We start from the raw sequence: 20319 nt of genomic DNA, 5'->3' as shown, positions 1-20319 counted from the left end.
TCTATGAACGCCTCAGCAACTTGGTGCATGGCAACAAGCGAGCTGAAACCGCGAGCGGCCAGCGGACTTCCCAATGAGATAAAGATGGGAAACAAAATGGCGGCCTTGGTTTCATCGTATTCTGGTTTTGCTGGAAATCTTGCACGTTTGCCAACGGTTGAACAACTATCTCCACGTGTTTTACGAATTCTAGGATGCAATCCTAGTCCTATGACGCTTCAAGGAACCAACACGTACCTTGTAGGGACTGGCAGAAGGTATTCAATTACAGTCACTTATTTTTCTTTCTCTAATTTAAGACATCAGCAATCTTGCTACCTTAAATTCGAGACGAAGTAAGATTATTTATTTATTTATTTAATTATTTATTTATTTTTTGCTCAATCTAGCCATAAGCACGACTTAATTTAGCTCAACCTTATCAGCAAATAAAGATCTTTCGTTATAAAATTTCAAGAAATATATAGAGATAAGGAGGGACTGTCTGCTTATGCAGAATATGACATTTGCAGATTGCAAACTGCAGACTACAGTAAGAACTTAATATCACTCCAGTTAGCTTGAATATCACTCAGACTAGCCTAAATCGTGCCCAGGTTTAAGCCTGTGGTTTTGATAATGGAATGGAGTATGATATTATGTAAAAAGTCAGCAGTCTGTGGTCTGCAAAATTTAATTTCGTACACAGGAATGCAGTCACAACCAGAGACTATTATTGTATAAACCAGAAAGTAACATACATGTTATTATTACCTCTCTAATAATATACACAAAAAAATTACTCAATTCTGATTGGCTGAGAGCAGTGCAGTTCAAGTGTAACACCAGTGCAAAGAGTGTAACACCAGTGCAAATTACACATAGTAATTCTGGGTTATGATTGGCTGAAAGAGAATAGGAAATTTTCTAAGCCAATGATATCACGTGAAATGATGATGAAACTTTTTCTCAGAAACTTTGGAAAAAAGTTTTCTTGAATGAGAAAAAATGGCTTCAAGAAAGAGCTTCTGGCACTTCCTCCAAGCAAATTTTTTCATGTTTATGTCATTAATAAGCAATCATATGGTTTTTATTGTTTAATCTGGAATTAATTTGCACTTGTGAGTTTTTCAAAAAGCTGAAATTGCACTTGCTGAAGCAGCTCGCTCAATTTCAGCTTTTTGAAAAACTCACTCACGTAAATTAATTCCAAATTGAACTCGGAACCTTATGATTACCTACATGTATACAAAGTTTCAATTTCAGTGATGTTAAGTGCATGCTGTGCCAGAAATCTTTACAGACTGAGTATGTTAGGATTTAACCACTGAAAGTTTACACCAGTGGTCTGACATTATTCTGCAGCCGCATATTAATTGACACAGGGAGTGGAGGTTCAAGTGAATACGTAGAACATCTCAAAGAAGTGTTATCTAACAACGAGTCCAGTATACAAGAGATTCTTATCACACATTGGCACGCAGATCATGTAGGAGGAATCCTTGATGTTCTCAAGTGCACGGAAAATCCAGGTATTAAGCAGTATTTTAAGTTACATGTATAGTTAAACTCATCACCAATAGATGAGTGTGGGAATGGTGCCTGAATGATCAGTTGGAATCTCAGTCTAGCAGAGAGGGTAATCATAACAACCCTGCCAGTGGTAAACACAAGGCACTGTCACACTGAATTTCTATGTTGAAAAATTAAAAACTTACAGGTCTATACTGGGGCGGATCTAGGGGCTCGGTTGAATGAACCAATTTGCAGTGCTTTAGATTGAATAGTGATGTTCATTACATGTACATTTATTGGTCAAATCATCGTACAGGTCATCTGAGAATTTCAAAGCTTCCACAGGATGGTGTAGCAGAAGAGATCAGTGGAAGCATTGGGAATAAATATAGTTATCTCAAGGACGGAGATGAAATAGTGACAGAGGGAGCAACACTTAAGGTTTTCCACACCCCTGGTCACACAACAGACCACATGATAGTCTATCTGGTGGAGGAAAATGCCATCTTTTCTGGAGATTGCATCTTAGGTCAGGGAACAGCTGTAAGTACTCACTATTTACCATGTTTACACTTACAGTTGTACCCTGACTTGGTTCCTGAGGGCCAGGCACAAGTTTAAACATGGCTGTTTTGTAAATGGATGAGTGTTGCCAGACCTGAGCAAGACAGACTGAGTCTTTTTTTTTTTTTTTTGAATGATCACTATTGGAGCAGATATAGAGTGAGAAATATTTGTTTCATTATTATCCAAAGAAAACCTAGCCCTTATTTTTCAGACCCTTTCTGGACCCCTCTTTGGACCCCACTTTGGGCCCTTCTTTGGACCTTGTTTTGGAACCCCTCCTGGACCCCTTTCTATACCCCTTTCTGCACCCCTTACTGCACCCCTTACTGCACCCCTTTCTGGACCCTCTTCTAGACCCTTTTCTGGACCCCATTCTGGATCCCCATCTGGATCCCCTATTTTTCTTTGAGAAAATATGAGGTTGTGAGTAAAATACATGTAATTAAAATTGAAGTTAACAACGATTAAGACTACATTAAAGGAGGTCTAGAAAGGCGTCCAGAAGAGGTCCAGAAGGTGGGTCTAGATGGGGGTTCCATGTTTTCCATCTTACTTCAACATCCAATTAAAAACTCCAAAAATGTAGTTTTTAAATTATATATATATTTTTTCCATATTATAATTATTTTTTTTCAGTTGGTAGGTGACAAAATGATAAAATCTATTTGGCCAACCAGTCTGAAGCTATCACACAAGATTTTGGTGCTGTGCATCACTATAAGACTACCACAAACATGAACATTGAGCACTTAATAATAACTTGAGGTACCATTCTACAGGTGTTTGAGGATCTCTTCACATACATGAAATCATTAGAAGTGATTTTAAATTTGTCCCCACATCTTATCTATCCTGGGCATGGTCCAGTCGTAGAAGAAGCTGTCACAAAAATCAAGGAATACATTGAGCATAGAAACTTGAGGGAAAAACAGGTGTGTTATCTTCCTATTCTCCTGATCATAATTTTATGGTAAACATGTTTTTGGTGATATTGTTAATCAAAAAAATAGCCCAAAGAAAATATGTGCGCTGATTGGTTAAAATTGTTTTTCTACATACGTGTATAATGCAATAGAAACTAAGAACTAGCAATTGAACTGTTAATGTAATGATGGCACAAGCAAAGAGTATGACTGACATTTTGATGATCAAAGTAAACATTCAAGTTTTTTTCTTTTTCTTTTCGCGGTATTTTCTAAAAGAAATAGAAGAGACATGTTCTCTGTGTTTTTATCCAGTTATAGACTGAAACACTCATGAAAGTTTAGGAGAACTTCAAAAAGCTATGAAAACACTCACCTGTCAGCTCACCCGTCAGCTCATGTTCCCACAACATTTCTCGTTTTCCCAAACTTTCACTCGTGTTTCTATAACTCCTACATTATAGCAAATGTCTGCCCGGTAAACTATTTACTGGGCAGACAAACAATCATGCTTTAAAAGTACTTACATGTATATGATGCACTCTCTATTCTAGATACTTGAAGCTTTAGGAAATGAGCCTGAAAATGTAACAACTGCCATGGAAATTGTCAAGAAAGTCTATGTTGTAAGATATTAAGAATATTAATTTGTTTTTGTTTTATTTTGTTTTTTTAAATGTTCATCTAAAGTATATCTGAACAATTTCTCAAAAACATATGTACATTTATTATGTACCCGCTAGGTTTTTGCCTGGGTTTGGGCTTTGCCTGAGCCCAGGCCTAGCCAGCCACTCTAAACCTAGGGAGGAGGGAGGGGGTTCTGCCAAGGCCGGGCTGGGGACATGGTCCAGGCACTGGCCTATCTGCTGGTGGTTTGCTAGCAGCCAGCTGTCAAAAGCAGGGGGAAGGGGCAGGGAGGGTGTCTTTTATTGACACCTTCACCTAGCTAGACTTGCTGGGCACTTTACTCAGTTGTTGAACCTTGTTTGAGGGTTGTGTGTTGACATGGCACCCTGCTGGATAGGCCCATGCCACATACGTGTGTGATGGGTATATCTATATCTCCTAGACAGGGGGGGTGGTCAGAGTACTTGGGGCTGCTGGGACTGTCTTTGAGCTGTCTACGGGCATGTTTTTGTGATTCAATACGGTCAGATGTATACGTATACAGAGTATGAGTATATTGGTGAAGTACTTGATTTTCCACTGTCGGGCTCGCATTTGGCTCACCAGTTTGTTTTGATATGTTGTAAGTTTTTTTTTTATCAATTTGTTGCACAACTTTGTGTTTTGAAACCTTTACTAATATTAAGGATCACATCATTGGTGATTGTAATACTAAAAAATAACTGCAGCAGCAATTTATTGTGGGTTACTCTCATTGAAAGGTAACCTTTTACCCTCATCTATATGTATCAGCTCTTGGGGCATGACCCCTGCTTTAGAAACCACTCCTCCTTCATCACAAAATGCAGTACATACTGTCCAAGTGATTTTCAATTTCTTATCTTCCCTCCAGGGTAAAAAAGATAATTCCCACCTCCCCATTTAATATTTCTGTTCTCCCCAAGTAACCACTAATTAAAATTGTTGCAGTTGGTCCTTTATTTTGATCCATGATGTGCAGTTCCAGAAAATATTGTACTTTATTACTTTATTACTAATAGTAGTAATAAATTATTAATAACGGTAATGGTTACAGAACTAAATCTATTAATAATTTTACCATTCATTTTTAGGATACTCCATGGCACCTTCATAGAGCAGCAGAGAATAATGTGAGTCACCATCTCACCAAACTAGAGAAAGAAGGACGAGTCAGTAAGTTTACTTTAATTGATTCTTTGGCGTATAAATCATCTCTCTCTTCCATATGGGGGCCCATGGCTGAGTTGCCAGGATTGGCCAGTCATTCGAATGGTCTTCATCTTGGAGCCGGCTGCCAAAATTATAGTGGAAGCTCCATGTTGTCTCAGGCAACCAAACTCCATTTTGCAATGCAGTTAAATAAATATATATTTCTAACTAATTGATGTAACAAGGAGCAGGGATGGCACAGTAGTGAGAGCACCTAGGATTGATGCTGGCCCTGTGCCACATGTGAGTTGAGTGCCTGGTAGAGTTTGTTGTTGGTTTTCACCCTGCTCCTGGAGGGTCTTTCTAAGGTTACTCTGGTTTTCAGTCCCTCCACAATAACCAACATCTCCAAATTCCAATTTGAATTCCAGTTTTGATGGCTTCCTCCCTAAATATTCTTCTGGGAATAGTACTGTCTAAAAATTGCAATACACAAGTGTGAAGAATCAACAAAAAGTGTAGGTTCCTTGTTAGAACCAGACTACTTATTGTCAAAAGGGTTCTTGCAAGGGAAATGGGAGTTTTGTCATGCTTCTAATATCATTTTAAAATTGCTTTCTCTCAGGTTCTATTGAGTCAGGCAATGTGAAAAGATGGAAGAGCTCCCTTTAGTACAGTATGACTGCATTAGATAATTTAATAATTATAATAAAGTAAGCACCATAATTATAATAGTTGATCAATCAACTGTAAATGAATGTTTACCCTTACCTTTCTCTAATCATTACTACTGAATATAGAAATAGGGTAAAGACAGGATTGCATTGCACTTATGCGGCAGCCATTAGTAAGTTTGGATACAATGTTTATTTTTATCCATGATTTTAAACTCTATAAGTGACTTCACTGAATAATCCAGTGCCCATGGACACTAAAAAAGGACATTATTTTGTGGACTTGAAAACGTCAAAATTGTCAAATAAACTGATGATGTGTACAAGAATGCACAGCTGCAACTTTCAAAGGGGAAGGTCCGACCAATGACAGTTCAGTCTGGGTTCAATTTTGCTAAAGTGAGAAGTTGAAAAGTACATTTTCTTACATGTATGCATGTCAAGAGGCCCTATGTGCCACTGGACATTCTGGGATTGAATGAGTGGGTAAGTGATGCAGGTCAAGAAATACTGGAATCATTTTTGGAGAAAAGCAGTTTAATAGAGTTCTGCTTAAAACATAGATTATTCACTCTCGATACTTGATTTTGACCAGCATACTTATCAGCTATCACCTCATAGAAATCTTGAGCTCGCGATCTAATTGTTAAATAGTAATCACCATAAAATTATATAGTCCATAGATAAAGTATACCGTAAGTAATTCCATTGGTTACTTATTTAACAAACTGACCTGTAAGGCCAAGCCATGTACTATGCAATATTTTATGATTTGTCATAAAACATTGCAGGAATTTGAACATTAGAAACATTGAACTGCTGGGGCCCGTTTCTCAAAAGCCCCGAAAACTTTTCAGGCGTGTAAAGCCATTTTTAGTCCATCTGTATCTAAAAACAGAGAAGTGTATACGCCTGAAACTTCTGGTATGAAGGGAACTTCTCCAACTCTTCATATTAAGAATATGTGAATAAAACAGCACTGTAATCGTAAGGTTCGAGATTTTGCTATGTCTTTACAGGCCCGAAAAGTTTCTGGGGCTTTTGAGAAACGTGCCCCTGGGCCGTGTGACAAATAAGATTACTACGAAGTTGACAGAAAGTAAGGAATGTCTTAAAGGATGGTTAAAGTGGTTATTAGATGATTTGACTGAGGAAGGAGCTCATTCATGGTATTTTGAGTTATTTTTGCCTGTACAAAATTACCTTAAAATTGCAGGAAACCCGAAAAATAGTAGTTTGCTTAAGATAGAAAAACACTAGGAACAATGATGGTTTAGGATGGAGAAGATTGACACAGATTACAAAAGGGACATTTGAAAACTTTGGACTAAACTTTTCAAGATGTGCAAACTGTGACGTAGCATCTTTTTAAAGATGGTTCACTTGGCCTCAAAAAGACCTACCTTGGTCTATAATAATTGCTGACTTGCTTTTTTAAATACTTGACTTCATCCTAGAATCACATATTTTTGTCACGCCTATAATACAGATACAGATACCTTGAACATTAAAATAAACCTAGCTAACGGAGAACTTTGCTCATATTTTCTATACAAAGATGCAGTTACAATCTTCAAAATGTTTCCGTTAAATAAAATCTCTATTGCTAGCTTGAAGGTAGCCCCTAAATGATGGACATTAGATTTTTAGGGGGGAAGGTTTGGACAATTTTTCTGAGCAAGAATTTTCTTTCTCAGTTTCAGATCATGCAAACATTTTTTTTGTTACATTTGCTCCATTTGTCTTGTGCATGGTTTGCTCTGCACTATTCTTTCCTTATCTTTATCTTGTGCAGGTTATTTTTTGGTAACTGCCAAAACCCCCATCAAAAAATAGTGGTCCATTCCTAAATCTTGACATATCCTATAGGCATAAATTATACAGGGAAGTAAATATTTATTTATCTGTCTACATTCTCACATACACCTGTAAATGATCATCGCAAAGTCAGGGTACAGCGGATTCTGTCTTTTGGTGCTAGAGTGGCCTTGGGATCTTCATATCCATAATCCTGGCCATGCACCAGCTGAAATTTGAATGACTTCAAAAAGCGTGACATGAGAACCTTCACTTCAAACTCGGCAAACATCTGACCAATACAATGACGAGGACCAAGAGAGAATGGAATATAAGCATGGTGTGTTGCACAGCTAGTGTCATTGTCATCTTTCTGAGACAAAAATCGTTCAGGATCAAAGTTCTCAGGATTCTTCCAGTATTTGGGGCTGTGATGTAAGGCATATACACCAACATTTATCAGTGTACCAGCAGGGATGCGGTGCCCTCCCAACTCACCGTCCTTTTCCATAACTCGAGTGAATGCCGGAACACTGGGATGTAATCGAAGTGTTTCTTTCATCGCAAGACCCATGTAGTTTAGATTGCTGAGGTCCTCATATGACACATACTGGTGAGAACCAAGGATATCTTCAGCCTCTTGGACTAACCTAAACAGGAGAATTGAAAAAAAGAAGCTGTCAAAATCTATATTCATAGTCCCTGTTTTGGATTTTAACTCCCTTAAGTCCTCTTTCCAAGATTTCTGAGTCATTCTGAAAAATCTGACCGATTTCTGTTAAACAGTGAAGACCAGTATGGATTTGTACCTGAGAGAGATACTGTGAGAGATGTGTGTTGTTGTGTGCGCAAGAACACAACACAGCGATCCCAGTGAGCAGTTGAACCTACATGTAGACCTCTTGATCGTACGTTTCCTAGTCATTCTAAAAAATCTGATCGATTTCTGTAAAACAGACTGTGGAAACCAGTAATGTCTCCACACCTGAGAGAGCTACTGTATGTCTTGTGCAAGAATACAACATGGCGATCCCGATAATCACTTGAACCTAAGCCTCTTGATCCTGTCACTAAATGAAAGTAATATCATTAAGGACTCGTCTGATAATTGGTAAATCACCTGTTCTCAACCTCAGGATGTTTTCCAGCCTCTGCTAACATAAATGAAAGTGTTGAGGAAGTAGTCTCTTGACCTGTTAAGTACATTGGAGACATACATTAACCCTCTTCATAGTTGCCATTGTTTGATGAAAACAAACATCACTGGCGCCCGATCGCCTGAGGCGCCTAAGTTACAAGTGCGGGTGACTAAAGTTTTGTTCAAGGAGCCTGAGTGGGCACCTAAACATGGAGTTTTCATTCCTATGTAATCTGTCTGACGACCTCAATCTTCTCATGAAATCGGTCAAAAATCATTCACACAACAAATTAAATGGAAAACAACAGCTACTCTGGTCCTGTTTTGCTTTTAGCACGAGAAATCTGGGCCAAAACACGGCAACAAAGTCTCTCTCCGCCCCGGGGGGGGGGGGGGGGGTGGGGGGGTGGGCACTAACACATATGGGCTATATAGGTATGTGCCGCTGTGAAGGGTATGGTTTTCAAGCAGTTTACTCTAGGATAGGGCTCCAGGGACCCAGTGGCACATCCCCACCCAGAAATTCCCAGAGTACCCCCCCGGGCTCTCGGCTCACAAACAGCCCAAAACAGCCATATTTGAAAATCGCCCTATAATGCATTGCAAGCTCAGTATTGAATATATGTACATCATGTATGCTAATGGATTGTGTCTCTGTTGATGCCTTACTGATTCCAAGTTGCAAAATAACTACTTTGATAACAAATATTTTTGGAATTGGAGTGATGATCCTGCTGACATTATATTTACAGTTGAAAAAAGATCAATGCATCTAAATATTTGTCCAATACTTAAGAAAACTTCACTTAGATGTACTGAATGAATTTCTTTAGGTTCTGAAAAGATAATTCAAGTAACTAGCCAGCAAAAAGAACACATCATTGCAATTCTCTCTGCATACTAGGGTTTTATATTTTAAATTATCAAATGAATTGTCGCGACTCCGCCCAATATACAAGAATTTATTTTCTCCAAAGAAGCGGCCAATATTGCTGTCATGCTGCCTCAAAATCACCTTTAGTTTATACTAATGTCCCAAGCCCGGGGAAAGGAACGCACATTTCAGCGAGGCCAAATTCAAACCTCCCAAATGCCTCTTTCATTTTTATTTGTTTTCATTTGCAGCTTGCATTTCATGATTTGTACAATGTATTTCGTCTTTTTAAAATAGAATTGCAAAACTCAAAAACAAAGGCAGCAATATAAATCTTTATTTAAAAAAAGGCTGCAGCACTTGCATGGATACACCAATTATTGAGTTTGACCATAAATAGTATTCTTTCTCAGTCATGACCTGATCACTTTGCTGAATGCTTTATTTACAAAATTTGATTGATTAATACCATATTAGTGCCTCATGGAAAATCTCTGCCCCAGGACCCCTCAACCTCCCCACCCCCCGGAGAATTTTATCTGGGCTCCTAAAAAAGTAGCTTGGGCTCCTAACTTTTGGTGGAAGGAGCCCAAAGGGCCCCTTAAAAATTTCCTTAGGCAACAGCCTTGCACTTGAGTCATTTTCATGGTCTGTACTTTATTACGCCTATCTACTTGAAGCAGTTGCTTCAAGATGTTTGCATGGGAGTGCAGCAACTCAAATAGCAATACTTGTACATTATTGAATTGATTAAGTATAAAGATGATTTCCAGTCCATACTGCACACTCTTGAGAGTTTGTTTACGTTTTTTGTTTTGTTTCATGTAAAACATCACAAAATGTAAACATTTTGCAACTACAGCAACTGTACTTACATGAGGTAAATTCAAAGTTTCAAAACAACCGCCATTATGGATACAAAGCGGTCAAAGTTTTATGCTGCTTCATTTCTTTCTCATTACATATCACTTGATGAAAGACCTTCACAGCTGTAAAAATCAATGAGGCTTTTGGAAAAAGAATTTGAAAGTCCTCAAAGATAAGGTATGTGGTTTGTAATGAATAACATCGATTCGCATTCCACTGAGTGAGATTTATAATCTCTATAAACATTAGGGTGCTGAGACTGTGTAGTACGGCCAGAAATCATCTTTAAGTATATATATAAAAAAATCTACCGATGCTGCAATCTTTAATGTACTCCTCTCACACATGCAACAGTTGTGTAACTGGAGGATACATTTTAACTGTCAAACACCATTCTGCTGACTACATGTACATGTAAGTTAAATTGCAACATGTAATCTTATATATTTACATGTAACTATGGGTCAGACTACTTTTCTATGGGCAAATAGTCAATGAAGGGTAGCACTCATAGAAAACAAGGGTGAGTTGTCTAATAGTTTAAGTAGACACTGCAAAGGATTACAGTTCACCAAACCTACAACTTTGTGTATTTTTGAGCCTAAAGTTAAGAACGATGAAGGTTCAAGAGCAGCATGCACAAGATCATTGACAACCAGTGAATAGAAAACGATGATGGAACCAATCAGATTTGCAGATTTCCAACAGGACTCAGCTGAGTGGCTACTACTGAAAGATAAAGAAAAATGTGGAGTACATAATAATAAGAAATACCCACCAGCAATAAAGAAAGTGACAAAGTAATCAAGCAGTTCTTCGTAGTCCAGATCAGTGTCTTCATTTACAGACTTAAGGATATAACTGAGAATATCTGAAGGCACCTCTTCCTCATTTGTTAAGGCTTTTCTTCTTTCATCAATGATTTTCTTTCCTGTATCTCGTAAGAAGTGAACTGCAGACACAACTGAATTTTGATAGCCATAACTTGTAAAGTCAATCGCATGAAGTGGATGAGATAGACACCAAATTGGGGCTGCTAAACATTCCCTTATGGCAGTGGGGAATGGAGAATCAGGGTCACCAATCGCATTTAAATCAATTCCAAAGGCCACCTGGAAAAGAAATAGACCAATTTAACTAAACTATCTCCACTACTCAATATGATGGGTTACTAATTAAGTAGTTGGCTCACAGAGTCATTGTTCCCTTTCAAAAGCAGTTGACAACAACAGTCCAAACAGTATGCCGATAAACAGCCATTAGATCTAATAGATGGCTGACAGATGGCTGAGAGTCAGCCAACAGTCAACTGACAGTGTACCAACAGTTTTGTATATAATTTGGCACAAAGGGTAGCAATGAAAAGCACCCTCTGGCATGGATGAACTTGGACAAGTTTTGTTTGGTGCGTCTGATTACAAAAATAATATTATGAATGCAAATTCTCACTAAAACTATGGGCACAAAATCAATTTCATGTCAGGGTGAAGTGTCTACTTTTAGTGCATCTAGACCAATGAACTTAAACAGACAAAATGAGATGGATAATCCATCTTGATGTATAATGTAAGGAAGGTAAGGTGAAATCTACACACGATAAGCTGCCCATCAGGCTGGCGCTTATCTGTGGGTGCTTGGATAATTCATGATGATAATTAAACGATCTGCTTTTGTGCATCTAGAACTCACTCCTTTTGATACAATAATAATTATTGTTCATCATGTTTTGATAATACAGTAGATGTATACACAACTGACAAATTAGCTGCAGATGCATAATCTGTGAGGAGAGATTCATTCATCTCAAGTGGTTTCTTCAGTGTTGCACCTTGCATGTGTACACTTGTCTTTCCCTTTTTTATCCACACCCCCAACCCCTCCCTATGGAGGGCAACCTAAACCACAGGGCCTCTTGGAGAATTTTTTTCAAAGGAGACAACATAATTTTGCACCTCTCAGTTGAAAACTTCAAAGGTGTCGACAACAGAAAACTGGGCTGTCTGAAATCTGCCCTCTGTAGGGGGGAGGGGAGGGGGGTGCATGTTTTACAATGTCCCCATCTGGGTCATTATTTGAGATCACAAAACAAATTGTGAAACATTACCAAATGTACTCTTGCCTTACCTTTCCAATTATGTCCAAAGTAATTCTGTTGAACTCATCCGCCATTTTCACTTCGGTCTTTCCATCTGCTAAGTCAGTCAGCCTCGCCAAAAACACGTCACAACTTGAGTTAAACTGGATCAGAAGTTCCTTCAAGTATTTCCTGTGGAATGCAGGATTCACTGCAAGGCGTTTGATCTTCCATTTCTCATGGTCTGTCTCCGTAACAAGCCCTTTCCCCATAAATCGCTCTCCGAAGAGATAGCCAAGTCGATCGTAAGACCAGGCATCTTTGGGAAAATTCGACGTTATAAGCACTTTCTTGACTATATCAGCATCTGAAACGTGGACGAGTGGGATATGAAAAATCCAAATAATCATGACAGGGCCATGCTCTTGGACCAGATGTCTCAACACTTGAAATCCATTCAAGTCGTTCTCTTCTTTCAAGCGTTGGAGTAACTTGACATTTCCCCACAAAAATCCGTCCCGTTTGGGGCCTGGAATGTGGTCAAGTGTCTTATGTTTATGATGCAGGTAGACCAAAAAGCAAAAAGCGAGAGTAAAGGCAGCTAGGCACAAAGATATCAAGAGAAAATACACCGCCGTGAACAACATGGACGCCATTTTGATTTTGTAACACTTCTGCTCAGCGGTAGTGGGGTGGGGAGAAACCTTACATTCAAGTAACCACTTATAAACTCGTTTTTCTTCAAGAATCCTTACAGAAATATAACTTCACTGAAAAGATGTGTCCTGCAACTTCCTTTCAAAGGAAATAAAAACAACAACAACAAAATGAAATCAAACAATGTTTAGTCAGGACAGCATGAAGTGTACTTGAAACTACCCCTAGAAAGTTTTGGCTGCTCTCCCCAGTTTTTTTCGTTCAACAGTAACATTGCAGACCCGAGGCTTGCAGACTCTTTGCAGCGAAGTTATTTCCAGTTAGACTGAATTAGATACACTGTCATCTCATATGGGAGACTGGAAGTCATATTCCTGCCCTGCGACAGAAATCTTTCCTTGTGCAAGCTTTGCTGAAAGAAAGGGGAAGCAGCATTGAGCCATCACAAGTGACCTAAAATGTTTCTTCTATGGCCAGCAGTGCTATAATTTCAATTTTCCCTGACGTTTCTTTAAAATGCCAATTTTTCCTGTCTCAGAATACGATTCTCTGACTTTTCCCTGACCTTGAAGAATTTTTACCCTGTGTATGTATTCAGTCCAGGTCCTGGGGCGGATCTAGGGGGGAATGGTTCGGGGGTTCTGTCGAACCCCTAAATTAACAATTGAGACATTATAACACGCTGACTTGGCCTCAGAATGCGGAAATCCCATTTCTGAGGACCTCAATTTTAACAAATTTTCGGGGGACTGGATGCCCACAGATTCCCCTACAGGGAACCGCCTTCTGTGGTCCGTATCTCAAATCGCCTACCGTAAAATCCTGTAATCCCCTCAGAGAAGACAGAGAAGTGCAGAGCAGAATAACGTGTTTCATTTCTTTACCTCCCCAAGGTGTTCGAACTGTACCATAGTGATACAAATCAAGAATATGAATAATTTAAATAATTATTCATTGCTCATTTGTTTGCCGTTTTAGGCTCTTCTTCATATTCCAAAATACTGTAATCACTTCTGGCGAGACGCAATTGACGCAATTGTCCTCCATACCCCTTACCAAAGGAAGGTGTCCAGCAATCTGTGGGAGATAACTGGGCAAGACAGACAGACTGGCAATGAAAACCTTGTACGGCAAGTTAAGAAAAGAGTCTCACACCCCGAGGGGGAGGGACCCCCGTAAAAAAAGGACGGAGGTGCTCGTTGTAGCTTTTAGGGTACTGTGTACTGTAGCTTCATATGGACATAACAGTGGCGGATCCAGACTTTGAACTAAGGGGGAGGGGGGCGGTTTTGATTTACTTGCCCTATTGGCTTCTCTTCCTTCAGTCATTTCTTCTTTTTCCACCCAAAATAAGTGGAGGGCCCCTCCCCTAGATCCGCCACTGCATAAAAGCACACGTGTTATTAACATTAATCGTTCAGATAGTGGCAGACATGTTAAAATTTTTAGAAACAACGCAACATCTTTCAAAAACATGTTTCAACAGAATTTTCTGTCATTTTCAGTTCAAATTACAAAGTACAGAGTTGAATATATAGTGTACGCAAAATGCTACTTTGTAATTTAAACTGAAGATGACAGAAGATTCTGTTGAAACATGTTTTTAAAAAACGTTGTGTTGTTTCCAAAAATCGTTCAGATCCAGAAATGCTGGGTTGCGCAACATAACAGCATTAAAAAAAAAAATGAAAAATTATTAACTATAAGAAATAACACGCAAACTGCGGTGATAAATATAGCAATAAAACGCATGTTAAAAAACAAAGTTCATTTACTTGACGTTTCGTATGTTTTAACATACATCTTCAGAAGTAACCGTTAGGAATAGAAGTAACAACTAAATTTCAATTTAAAATAAGTAACTAATTAACAATTACAATGACAGAAGCTGAGAAAAATTTGCATATAAACAATGCAAACTAATAAAGATAAAACTTTTCGCTGCTTACACTATCATTTAGAGTGGGTTTTAATTCCCTTATTAGCTGAGTAAAACCCATAGGTGATGTCATGACAAGTGTACTTGCACCTAGGCCCTTGAGAGCAGCGCTTTTGGCTACTCTCCCCAGGTCTTTTGGTTCAAAACCAACATGGCGGCAAATGGTGGGTTCTTAGGATACAGTAAAGACAGTCTGCAGAATCTTTACAGCAAAGTTATTTGCAGAAAGATTGAAATAGATACACTGTTATCTCTTTTGGGAGATAGGAAGTCATATTCCTGTCCTGCGATATTTGTGTGTGGACACACCGCTACCGGGAAATCTTTTCTTGTGCAAACTTTGCTGAAAGATCTAGAGGTGAGAGTTTGTAAAACTTAATTTATTAAGTTGAAATTTTTCTTGAGAGTTTTACCCTCTTTAACGCTTTTTCGATTTAAATTGTATATTATAAAATAACTATTTCAGTCTTCAATATCGTAATCAAATGAAATATAATGCTCGGTCAATTCCAAGCCCGCTTATTTGTCTGTCATTTGACAATTTTTCCTGCCCCAGGGTAGGGTATTTGCTATAACAGAGCTCTAGTCAGCCCTAGGATGGTGCATTGTCAAAAACAATATTTTTTGATCGTTCACTTTTTAAAATACTACATCTTTTGTTCTTTATTTGTAAATTTCCTAATTGCTATCAACACAAAACTACTGATTTAATGAACCTCATTGGAGTCCTACACTTTCAAGCAAATCCAAGTCCCACTCTCTGTGTTTAGCTTGGAATCACTATACCACAAGGAACGCACCGCGTCTTGACCAATCACCAAAATTTTGGGCTTCTTCCATAGGTCAGGCATTTGCATTCTTCCCAGAGCTACACTGTGGGGATTTGTATAAATGACCTGGCTCCACTGGAGAGCATGCCCAACAAATGCCTCTGGGGGTGATGGGCAGGCTAGAACTGACAGATCATAGAGCAATTGCCACACTGATCCAGTTTAGAGAGGTCAGAAAAGAGAGAGGCAACACTTTATCTGGGACAGCTCAGGGTGTTCCAATATTTTTATTTCCAGCCTAAACTTGGGAAAGTGATGTACAGCACTTAAATTAACAACAACAGATAGAGATACTGTAACTCAAGAACTAAATAAATGGGGCTTATCGTCCCGTCATACTATGCTGGGAAACTGCAATGTTGGACCTTGCCCTGACTTACGTTATATAAAGGGGAGAGTTTGAACTGACTAAATTTCTTACTGCTCTTTTTCTTTCCTTTGTTTAACGATACAGCTTCCACATGTATTGGTGAATTGTGTGGAGAGCTTTACAGCAAGATTGATTTTTGAACATGTTCTATACCAGTTGCAAGATTCAGACAAAGAAGATGATTTAACTGCCTCACCGAAATGCGACAACATGACAGACTTCTTGCGACATCTGAAACATAACCTTTTATCAAAGGACCTTGCAAACGAAACGTTTTACATTGTTCTGGACAAAGCAGAGAGACTAAGAGACATTGAGGCAAACATGCTTCCTGCATTTTTAAGACTTCAGGAGCTTACGCAGCTCAATATCTGTGTGATCTTGCTAAGTCAGATTGTATGGGAGAAGTTCCAAGTCGGAACAGGATTTTATGAGCCTATTGTTATGCATTTTCTGGATTATTCAAAGACTGAAGTGCTGCAGATCATGGCAAGAGATTGCCCAGCAACATATCCTGAGGAATTTTTCAAAGCATACTGCCAGCTTCTCATGAGTGTATTTTATTCAGTGTGTAAGGATTTGAATGAGCTGCGGCATCTGGTGAGTGGCTTTTATTTTGAGTTAGGAGTATTGTAGATTGCTAAAAGGGAGTTTGTGGGGGAAATTAGCACACCAGGCACCATTGGGTTGGAATCACTGAATACATAATTTGCTACAAACAGAAGCTTTAATCACCACCTATGAATCTAGCGGATGATAAACAGATAATCTAATTTTTACCATAGCATGGCAAATGTACATAAACCATTTAGGTTCTAGTTTACAGGAGGTGCCAGTGTCCAGACTGTCAAAAACAGGCACCATATCAGGCATTCTCCAAAAGTAGGCCAAAACAATCAACCATTTTAATTGATAGAGGGGAATGATTACATAAATCTCAAGCCCACAGTGTTCTTTGTCTCATGCTCTTGTTCACTTATTTTGGCCATGACCATCCAAAGGATTGTTCAATAGCAGACCTTCGAAATTTATATATAATTACTTTGGCATCTAAATGTTTGCTCCTTTATGTCCAGGGTGGACATGATATTATTTAATGCACATTTTTGCCATTCAGGCTCTTCTTCATTTTCCAAAATACTGTGAGCCAATCACTTCTGGTGAGGCACAGTTGACAGACAGTCGCAAACTGTGGCGGAATATTGAGCCTCATCTGAAGAAGGCCCTCCATACAGTTTACCTTAGGGAGGTGTCCAGCAATCAGTGGGAGAACATTATTGGGCAAGACACACAGACTGGCTGTGAGAACCTTCCAGGGCAGGGTAAGAAATGTGCTTTCATCCACTTCTAGGATTTTTGTTAAGTATGTACACATGTAACATCTACAGATATAACACATGCAGGAATGCATTACAAATGGTACAATCCTTCACGTAGAAAATCCTGAGTCTCAGAAACGTTTTGTGATCTTCGAATCTTGCAAAACTTTGTTTTGAGTCATGAAGTTCTGTTTTTGCATCTGCAAAGTTGCACAAATTGGGGGAGATATGAGTATTTTCTAAAAACAGTGGGGGGGGGGGGGGGGAGAGGGAGATTGATGTTACTGAAACTAAAGATTTAAGTAGATATTAATACACACCATTCCACCATGCAGGAATGGTGTGAATGGTAAAATGAATAATGAATGGTAAAATTTGAGACTTGCTTAAACATTTTTTGAAAGGCCAAAAATCAAAGACAGGGTTGTGACTTAAATTATTTTAGACTTGTACCTTTAGAAAGCACTTGCATGTTGATCAGGCAAGTGCCAACAGGGGAGGCTGGGGGAGAGAGGAAAAGATCCTAGAGAGAAGGAGCGCAGCCCTTTATGTTTTTTGGCTCCACATGTACAATGGCCACCAGATGTACACATGGAAATAATTATCCAGTCCTTGCCCAGATTAGCTGCTAAAAGATTAGCTGCAGTAAATTCTTTTTCTCATAATTATCACCTTTTTTATCAGCTCAGTCAAAACGGCGAGATTAGAAGCGCTTACAGCATAAAAATTGTGATAGACTAGTGACCCATCTCTTACCTCTTGATACAAAAACTGTACATGCGCAAAAAATCACTTTGGCTACTTTGAAGCTAATTATTAATAAACACTTAAATTTGGCAATCTCTTTCTGTAGGTATTTCTGTTCGTTCACACATCGAGTTGCCATACTACGCCAAGTACCTTTTGATAGCGTCATACCTGGCTTCTTACAATCCTGCTCACACAGACAGGAGGTTCTTTACCAAACAGGGACGACGAGGCTTGAGTAACAGAGCAAAGGCGGCAGCGAAAGCTAAGAAATCCAACACACAGCTGACAGGTCAGAATATAAATCAAATGTGGCATTGTTATTAAGCACCGTTATCCTCGCAAAACTAACTCCTGGAGACCTTACATGGTTCAGTTCTGGCCCTCTCTCTGTCACGGGAACGTAACGCGACAGCAATAGGGTCAGAGCTGGACCAGTCCAGTTCTGGGCTCTCCTGTCATGCAAGTCCCCCCACATGCAACGCTACGCTTTCGGTAGAGGGCCGTAACTGTGCTGTTTCTCTAGATGCCGTTATTTATGTTCTCAATTCATCACGGTCTTAAATTTAAAGCCTTTAAGGGCATTCCACTGAAATAGAACCTGCACTGAGATTTTTGTGAAAGTTTGCCTATTGATTGTTTATATTACAGGAACTTAAATTTTGAAATAAAAATGATGGGTCCCCATGTTCGTTTATGAGCAACAGCACCTTGTTTATACCCAATAAATCCTTATAATATTAGCACCATGATTGTAGTCACGATTGCTTGCTAAATTTACGTTTCCGACGATTGTTTTTTGTTCTGCACTGAGAATTGGTCCATATTTAATTTACACAGAGAAATTTATTACTCAATTAAAAACAACAGAAAAAAATGATAGGTCACCATACTCGTTTGCGAGAAAATGACAATTTACCTCTATGGCGAGGTCCAGCCGTAAAGAAAAAGCCGCCATTTTTTTAATGCGCGCGCGCTATTCACGCGTGAAGTTATGCGCAGTAGGGATGCGCAATGCAATACTGGGGAATGACCTTAAAGACCTTTTAAAAGCGTAGGAGAGAAAAATCCCTAGTCGTTTCACGCTACGGAAACGGGACAGAACTCCGACGGTATGAGACACTTGATCCGACGCTTAATCTGTACCTGCACGGTCTCTTAGGACCCTTACAAAAGACAGTCAGTCAAGTGAGTTCTTAGTACAGAAAATGCAAGAGATGCTCTGACCTGTTGATACATGTGTTCAAGGAGTTGACTTTGGTTTTATTTTGTGACAGGTCCGAAGAATTTTCAGCTGGACAGATTGATGGCCATATTTTACAGCATTGTGGAAGAAAACGTCGCTCCATCGGCCAATATTCTTTGTCAGATTTCCTCGCTTGTCTCACTGAACCTGCTGGCTCAGATCACATCTGATGATCAGATAGACTGTCCCAAGTACAAATGCCTCGTGAACTTCCTTTCTATTTCAGAGATTGCCAAACAGCTGCAGTTTGATATCGTGCAATACTTGTACGACTTCGTTTGATGCTCTAGCAATGATTGAGTCGTAAATTCTTGTTAGCTTTTTATAAAGGATTTAGCTTGGCAAGTTTTGAGAAGAGAGAACATGATGGCCAAGGAGGCCTGTCCTGACCAAAAATCAATTTCCCTTTGGCTTATTATAGAATATTTGACAATCTACTAGGATAATTTTTTTGTAGATTCAACACATAATATCGGTAGCGCAAATCCTCTTTTGTAAGCTATTCCACCTCTCTATCGCTAAAAATACAAATAAAATTAAGAAATGGTTCTTTGGTGCATTCTGTTCTAAATGCTTTACATTGGTAGACGGGAATAAAACTAAGAGATCGTTTCCACGAACATTTAGGAGACGTAAAAAAAAACCGAAAACCACGACAGATAGGCCTTTAGAGCAATTTATAAACATTATAACCTCCCAGACCATCCTCCGGAAAACATGATTGATTTTGGTATTTCTTTCCATCAAGGCAACACTGGAAGCCATAACAACCGTGTGAACAGAAATTTATCCTTGAACACGGTAGTTTGGCAAGTTCGGTAGGGTATAGTGATGCTCGACGGAACATTTAAATTAAACCCTACTTAATTGGCCACTCCCCATTGGGGCTTTTCAGGACCAATGTAAACAAACAATGATAAATAAATATTTAAATAAACATAACTAGGTTTAGAATCCCAACTGGCGGGGGGCAGACCAGTTGGCTATTTACAAGGGCAGGAGAGAA

At 39.0% G+C, this 20319-nt stretch overlaps 3 protein-coding genes across 3 annotated transcripts; 2 read left to right on the top strand and 1 right to left on the bottom strand.

The window, feature by feature from the left end:
- Nucleotides 1-3: 3 nt before the first annotated feature.
- On the top strand, nucleotides 4-6988 carry LOC110043819 (endoribonuclease LACTB2-like). Its single transcript, XM_020749323.2, has 7 exons — nucleotides 4-257; nucleotides 1345-1511; nucleotides 1811-2037; nucleotides 2841-2993; nucleotides 3539-3610; nucleotides 4724-4805; nucleotides 5407-6988. Exons 1-7 carry the CDS (start codon nucleotides 4-6, stop codon nucleotides 5451-5453), a joined length of 1002 nt encoding a protein of 333 aa, XP_020604982.2. The 3' UTR covers nucleotides 5454-6988.
- On the bottom strand, nucleotides 5975-12897 carry LOC110049898 (cholesterol 24-hydroxylase-like). The gene is made up of 4 exons (XM_089298974.1): nucleotides 12256-12897; nucleotides 10910-11243; nucleotides 8373-8445; nucleotides 5975-7902 (listed from the first exon to the last, which is right to left on the bottom strand). Exons 1-4 carry the CDS (start codon nucleotides 12859-12861, stop codon nucleotides 7392-7394), a joined length of 1524 nt encoding a protein of 507 aa, XP_089155100.1. The 5' UTR covers nucleotides 12862-12897; the 3' UTR covers nucleotides 5975-7391.
- Nucleotides 12898-14602: 1705 nt separating this feature from the next.
- On the top strand, nucleotides 14603-19867 carry LOC110049216 (origin recognition complex subunit 5-like). Its single transcript, XM_020755001.2, has 5 exons — nucleotides 14603-15159; nucleotides 16086-16601; nucleotides 17119-17323; nucleotides 18174-18359; nucleotides 19345-19867. The coding sequence occupies exons 1-5, from the start codon at nucleotides 14953-14955 to the stop codon at nucleotides 19593-19595; spliced, it is 1365 nt and encodes a 454-aa protein (XP_020610660.1). The 5' UTR covers nucleotides 14603-14952; the 3' UTR covers nucleotides 19596-19867.
- Nucleotides 19868-20319: the final 452 nt, after the last annotated feature.

The sequence above is a fragment of the Orbicella faveolata genome, unplaced genomic scaffold (assembly GCF_042242905.1).
Source record: "Orbicella faveolata isolate gen_17 unplaced genomic scaffold, um_ofav_v1 contig_34, whole genome shotgun sequence".
NCBI classification, from domain to species: domain Eukaryota; kingdom Metazoa; phylum Cnidaria; class Anthozoa; order Scleractinia; family Merulinidae; genus Orbicella; species Orbicella faveolata.
The sequence above is the reverse complement of the archived record's forward strand: the minus strand, read 5'-3'. Positions and strand labels throughout refer to the sequence as shown.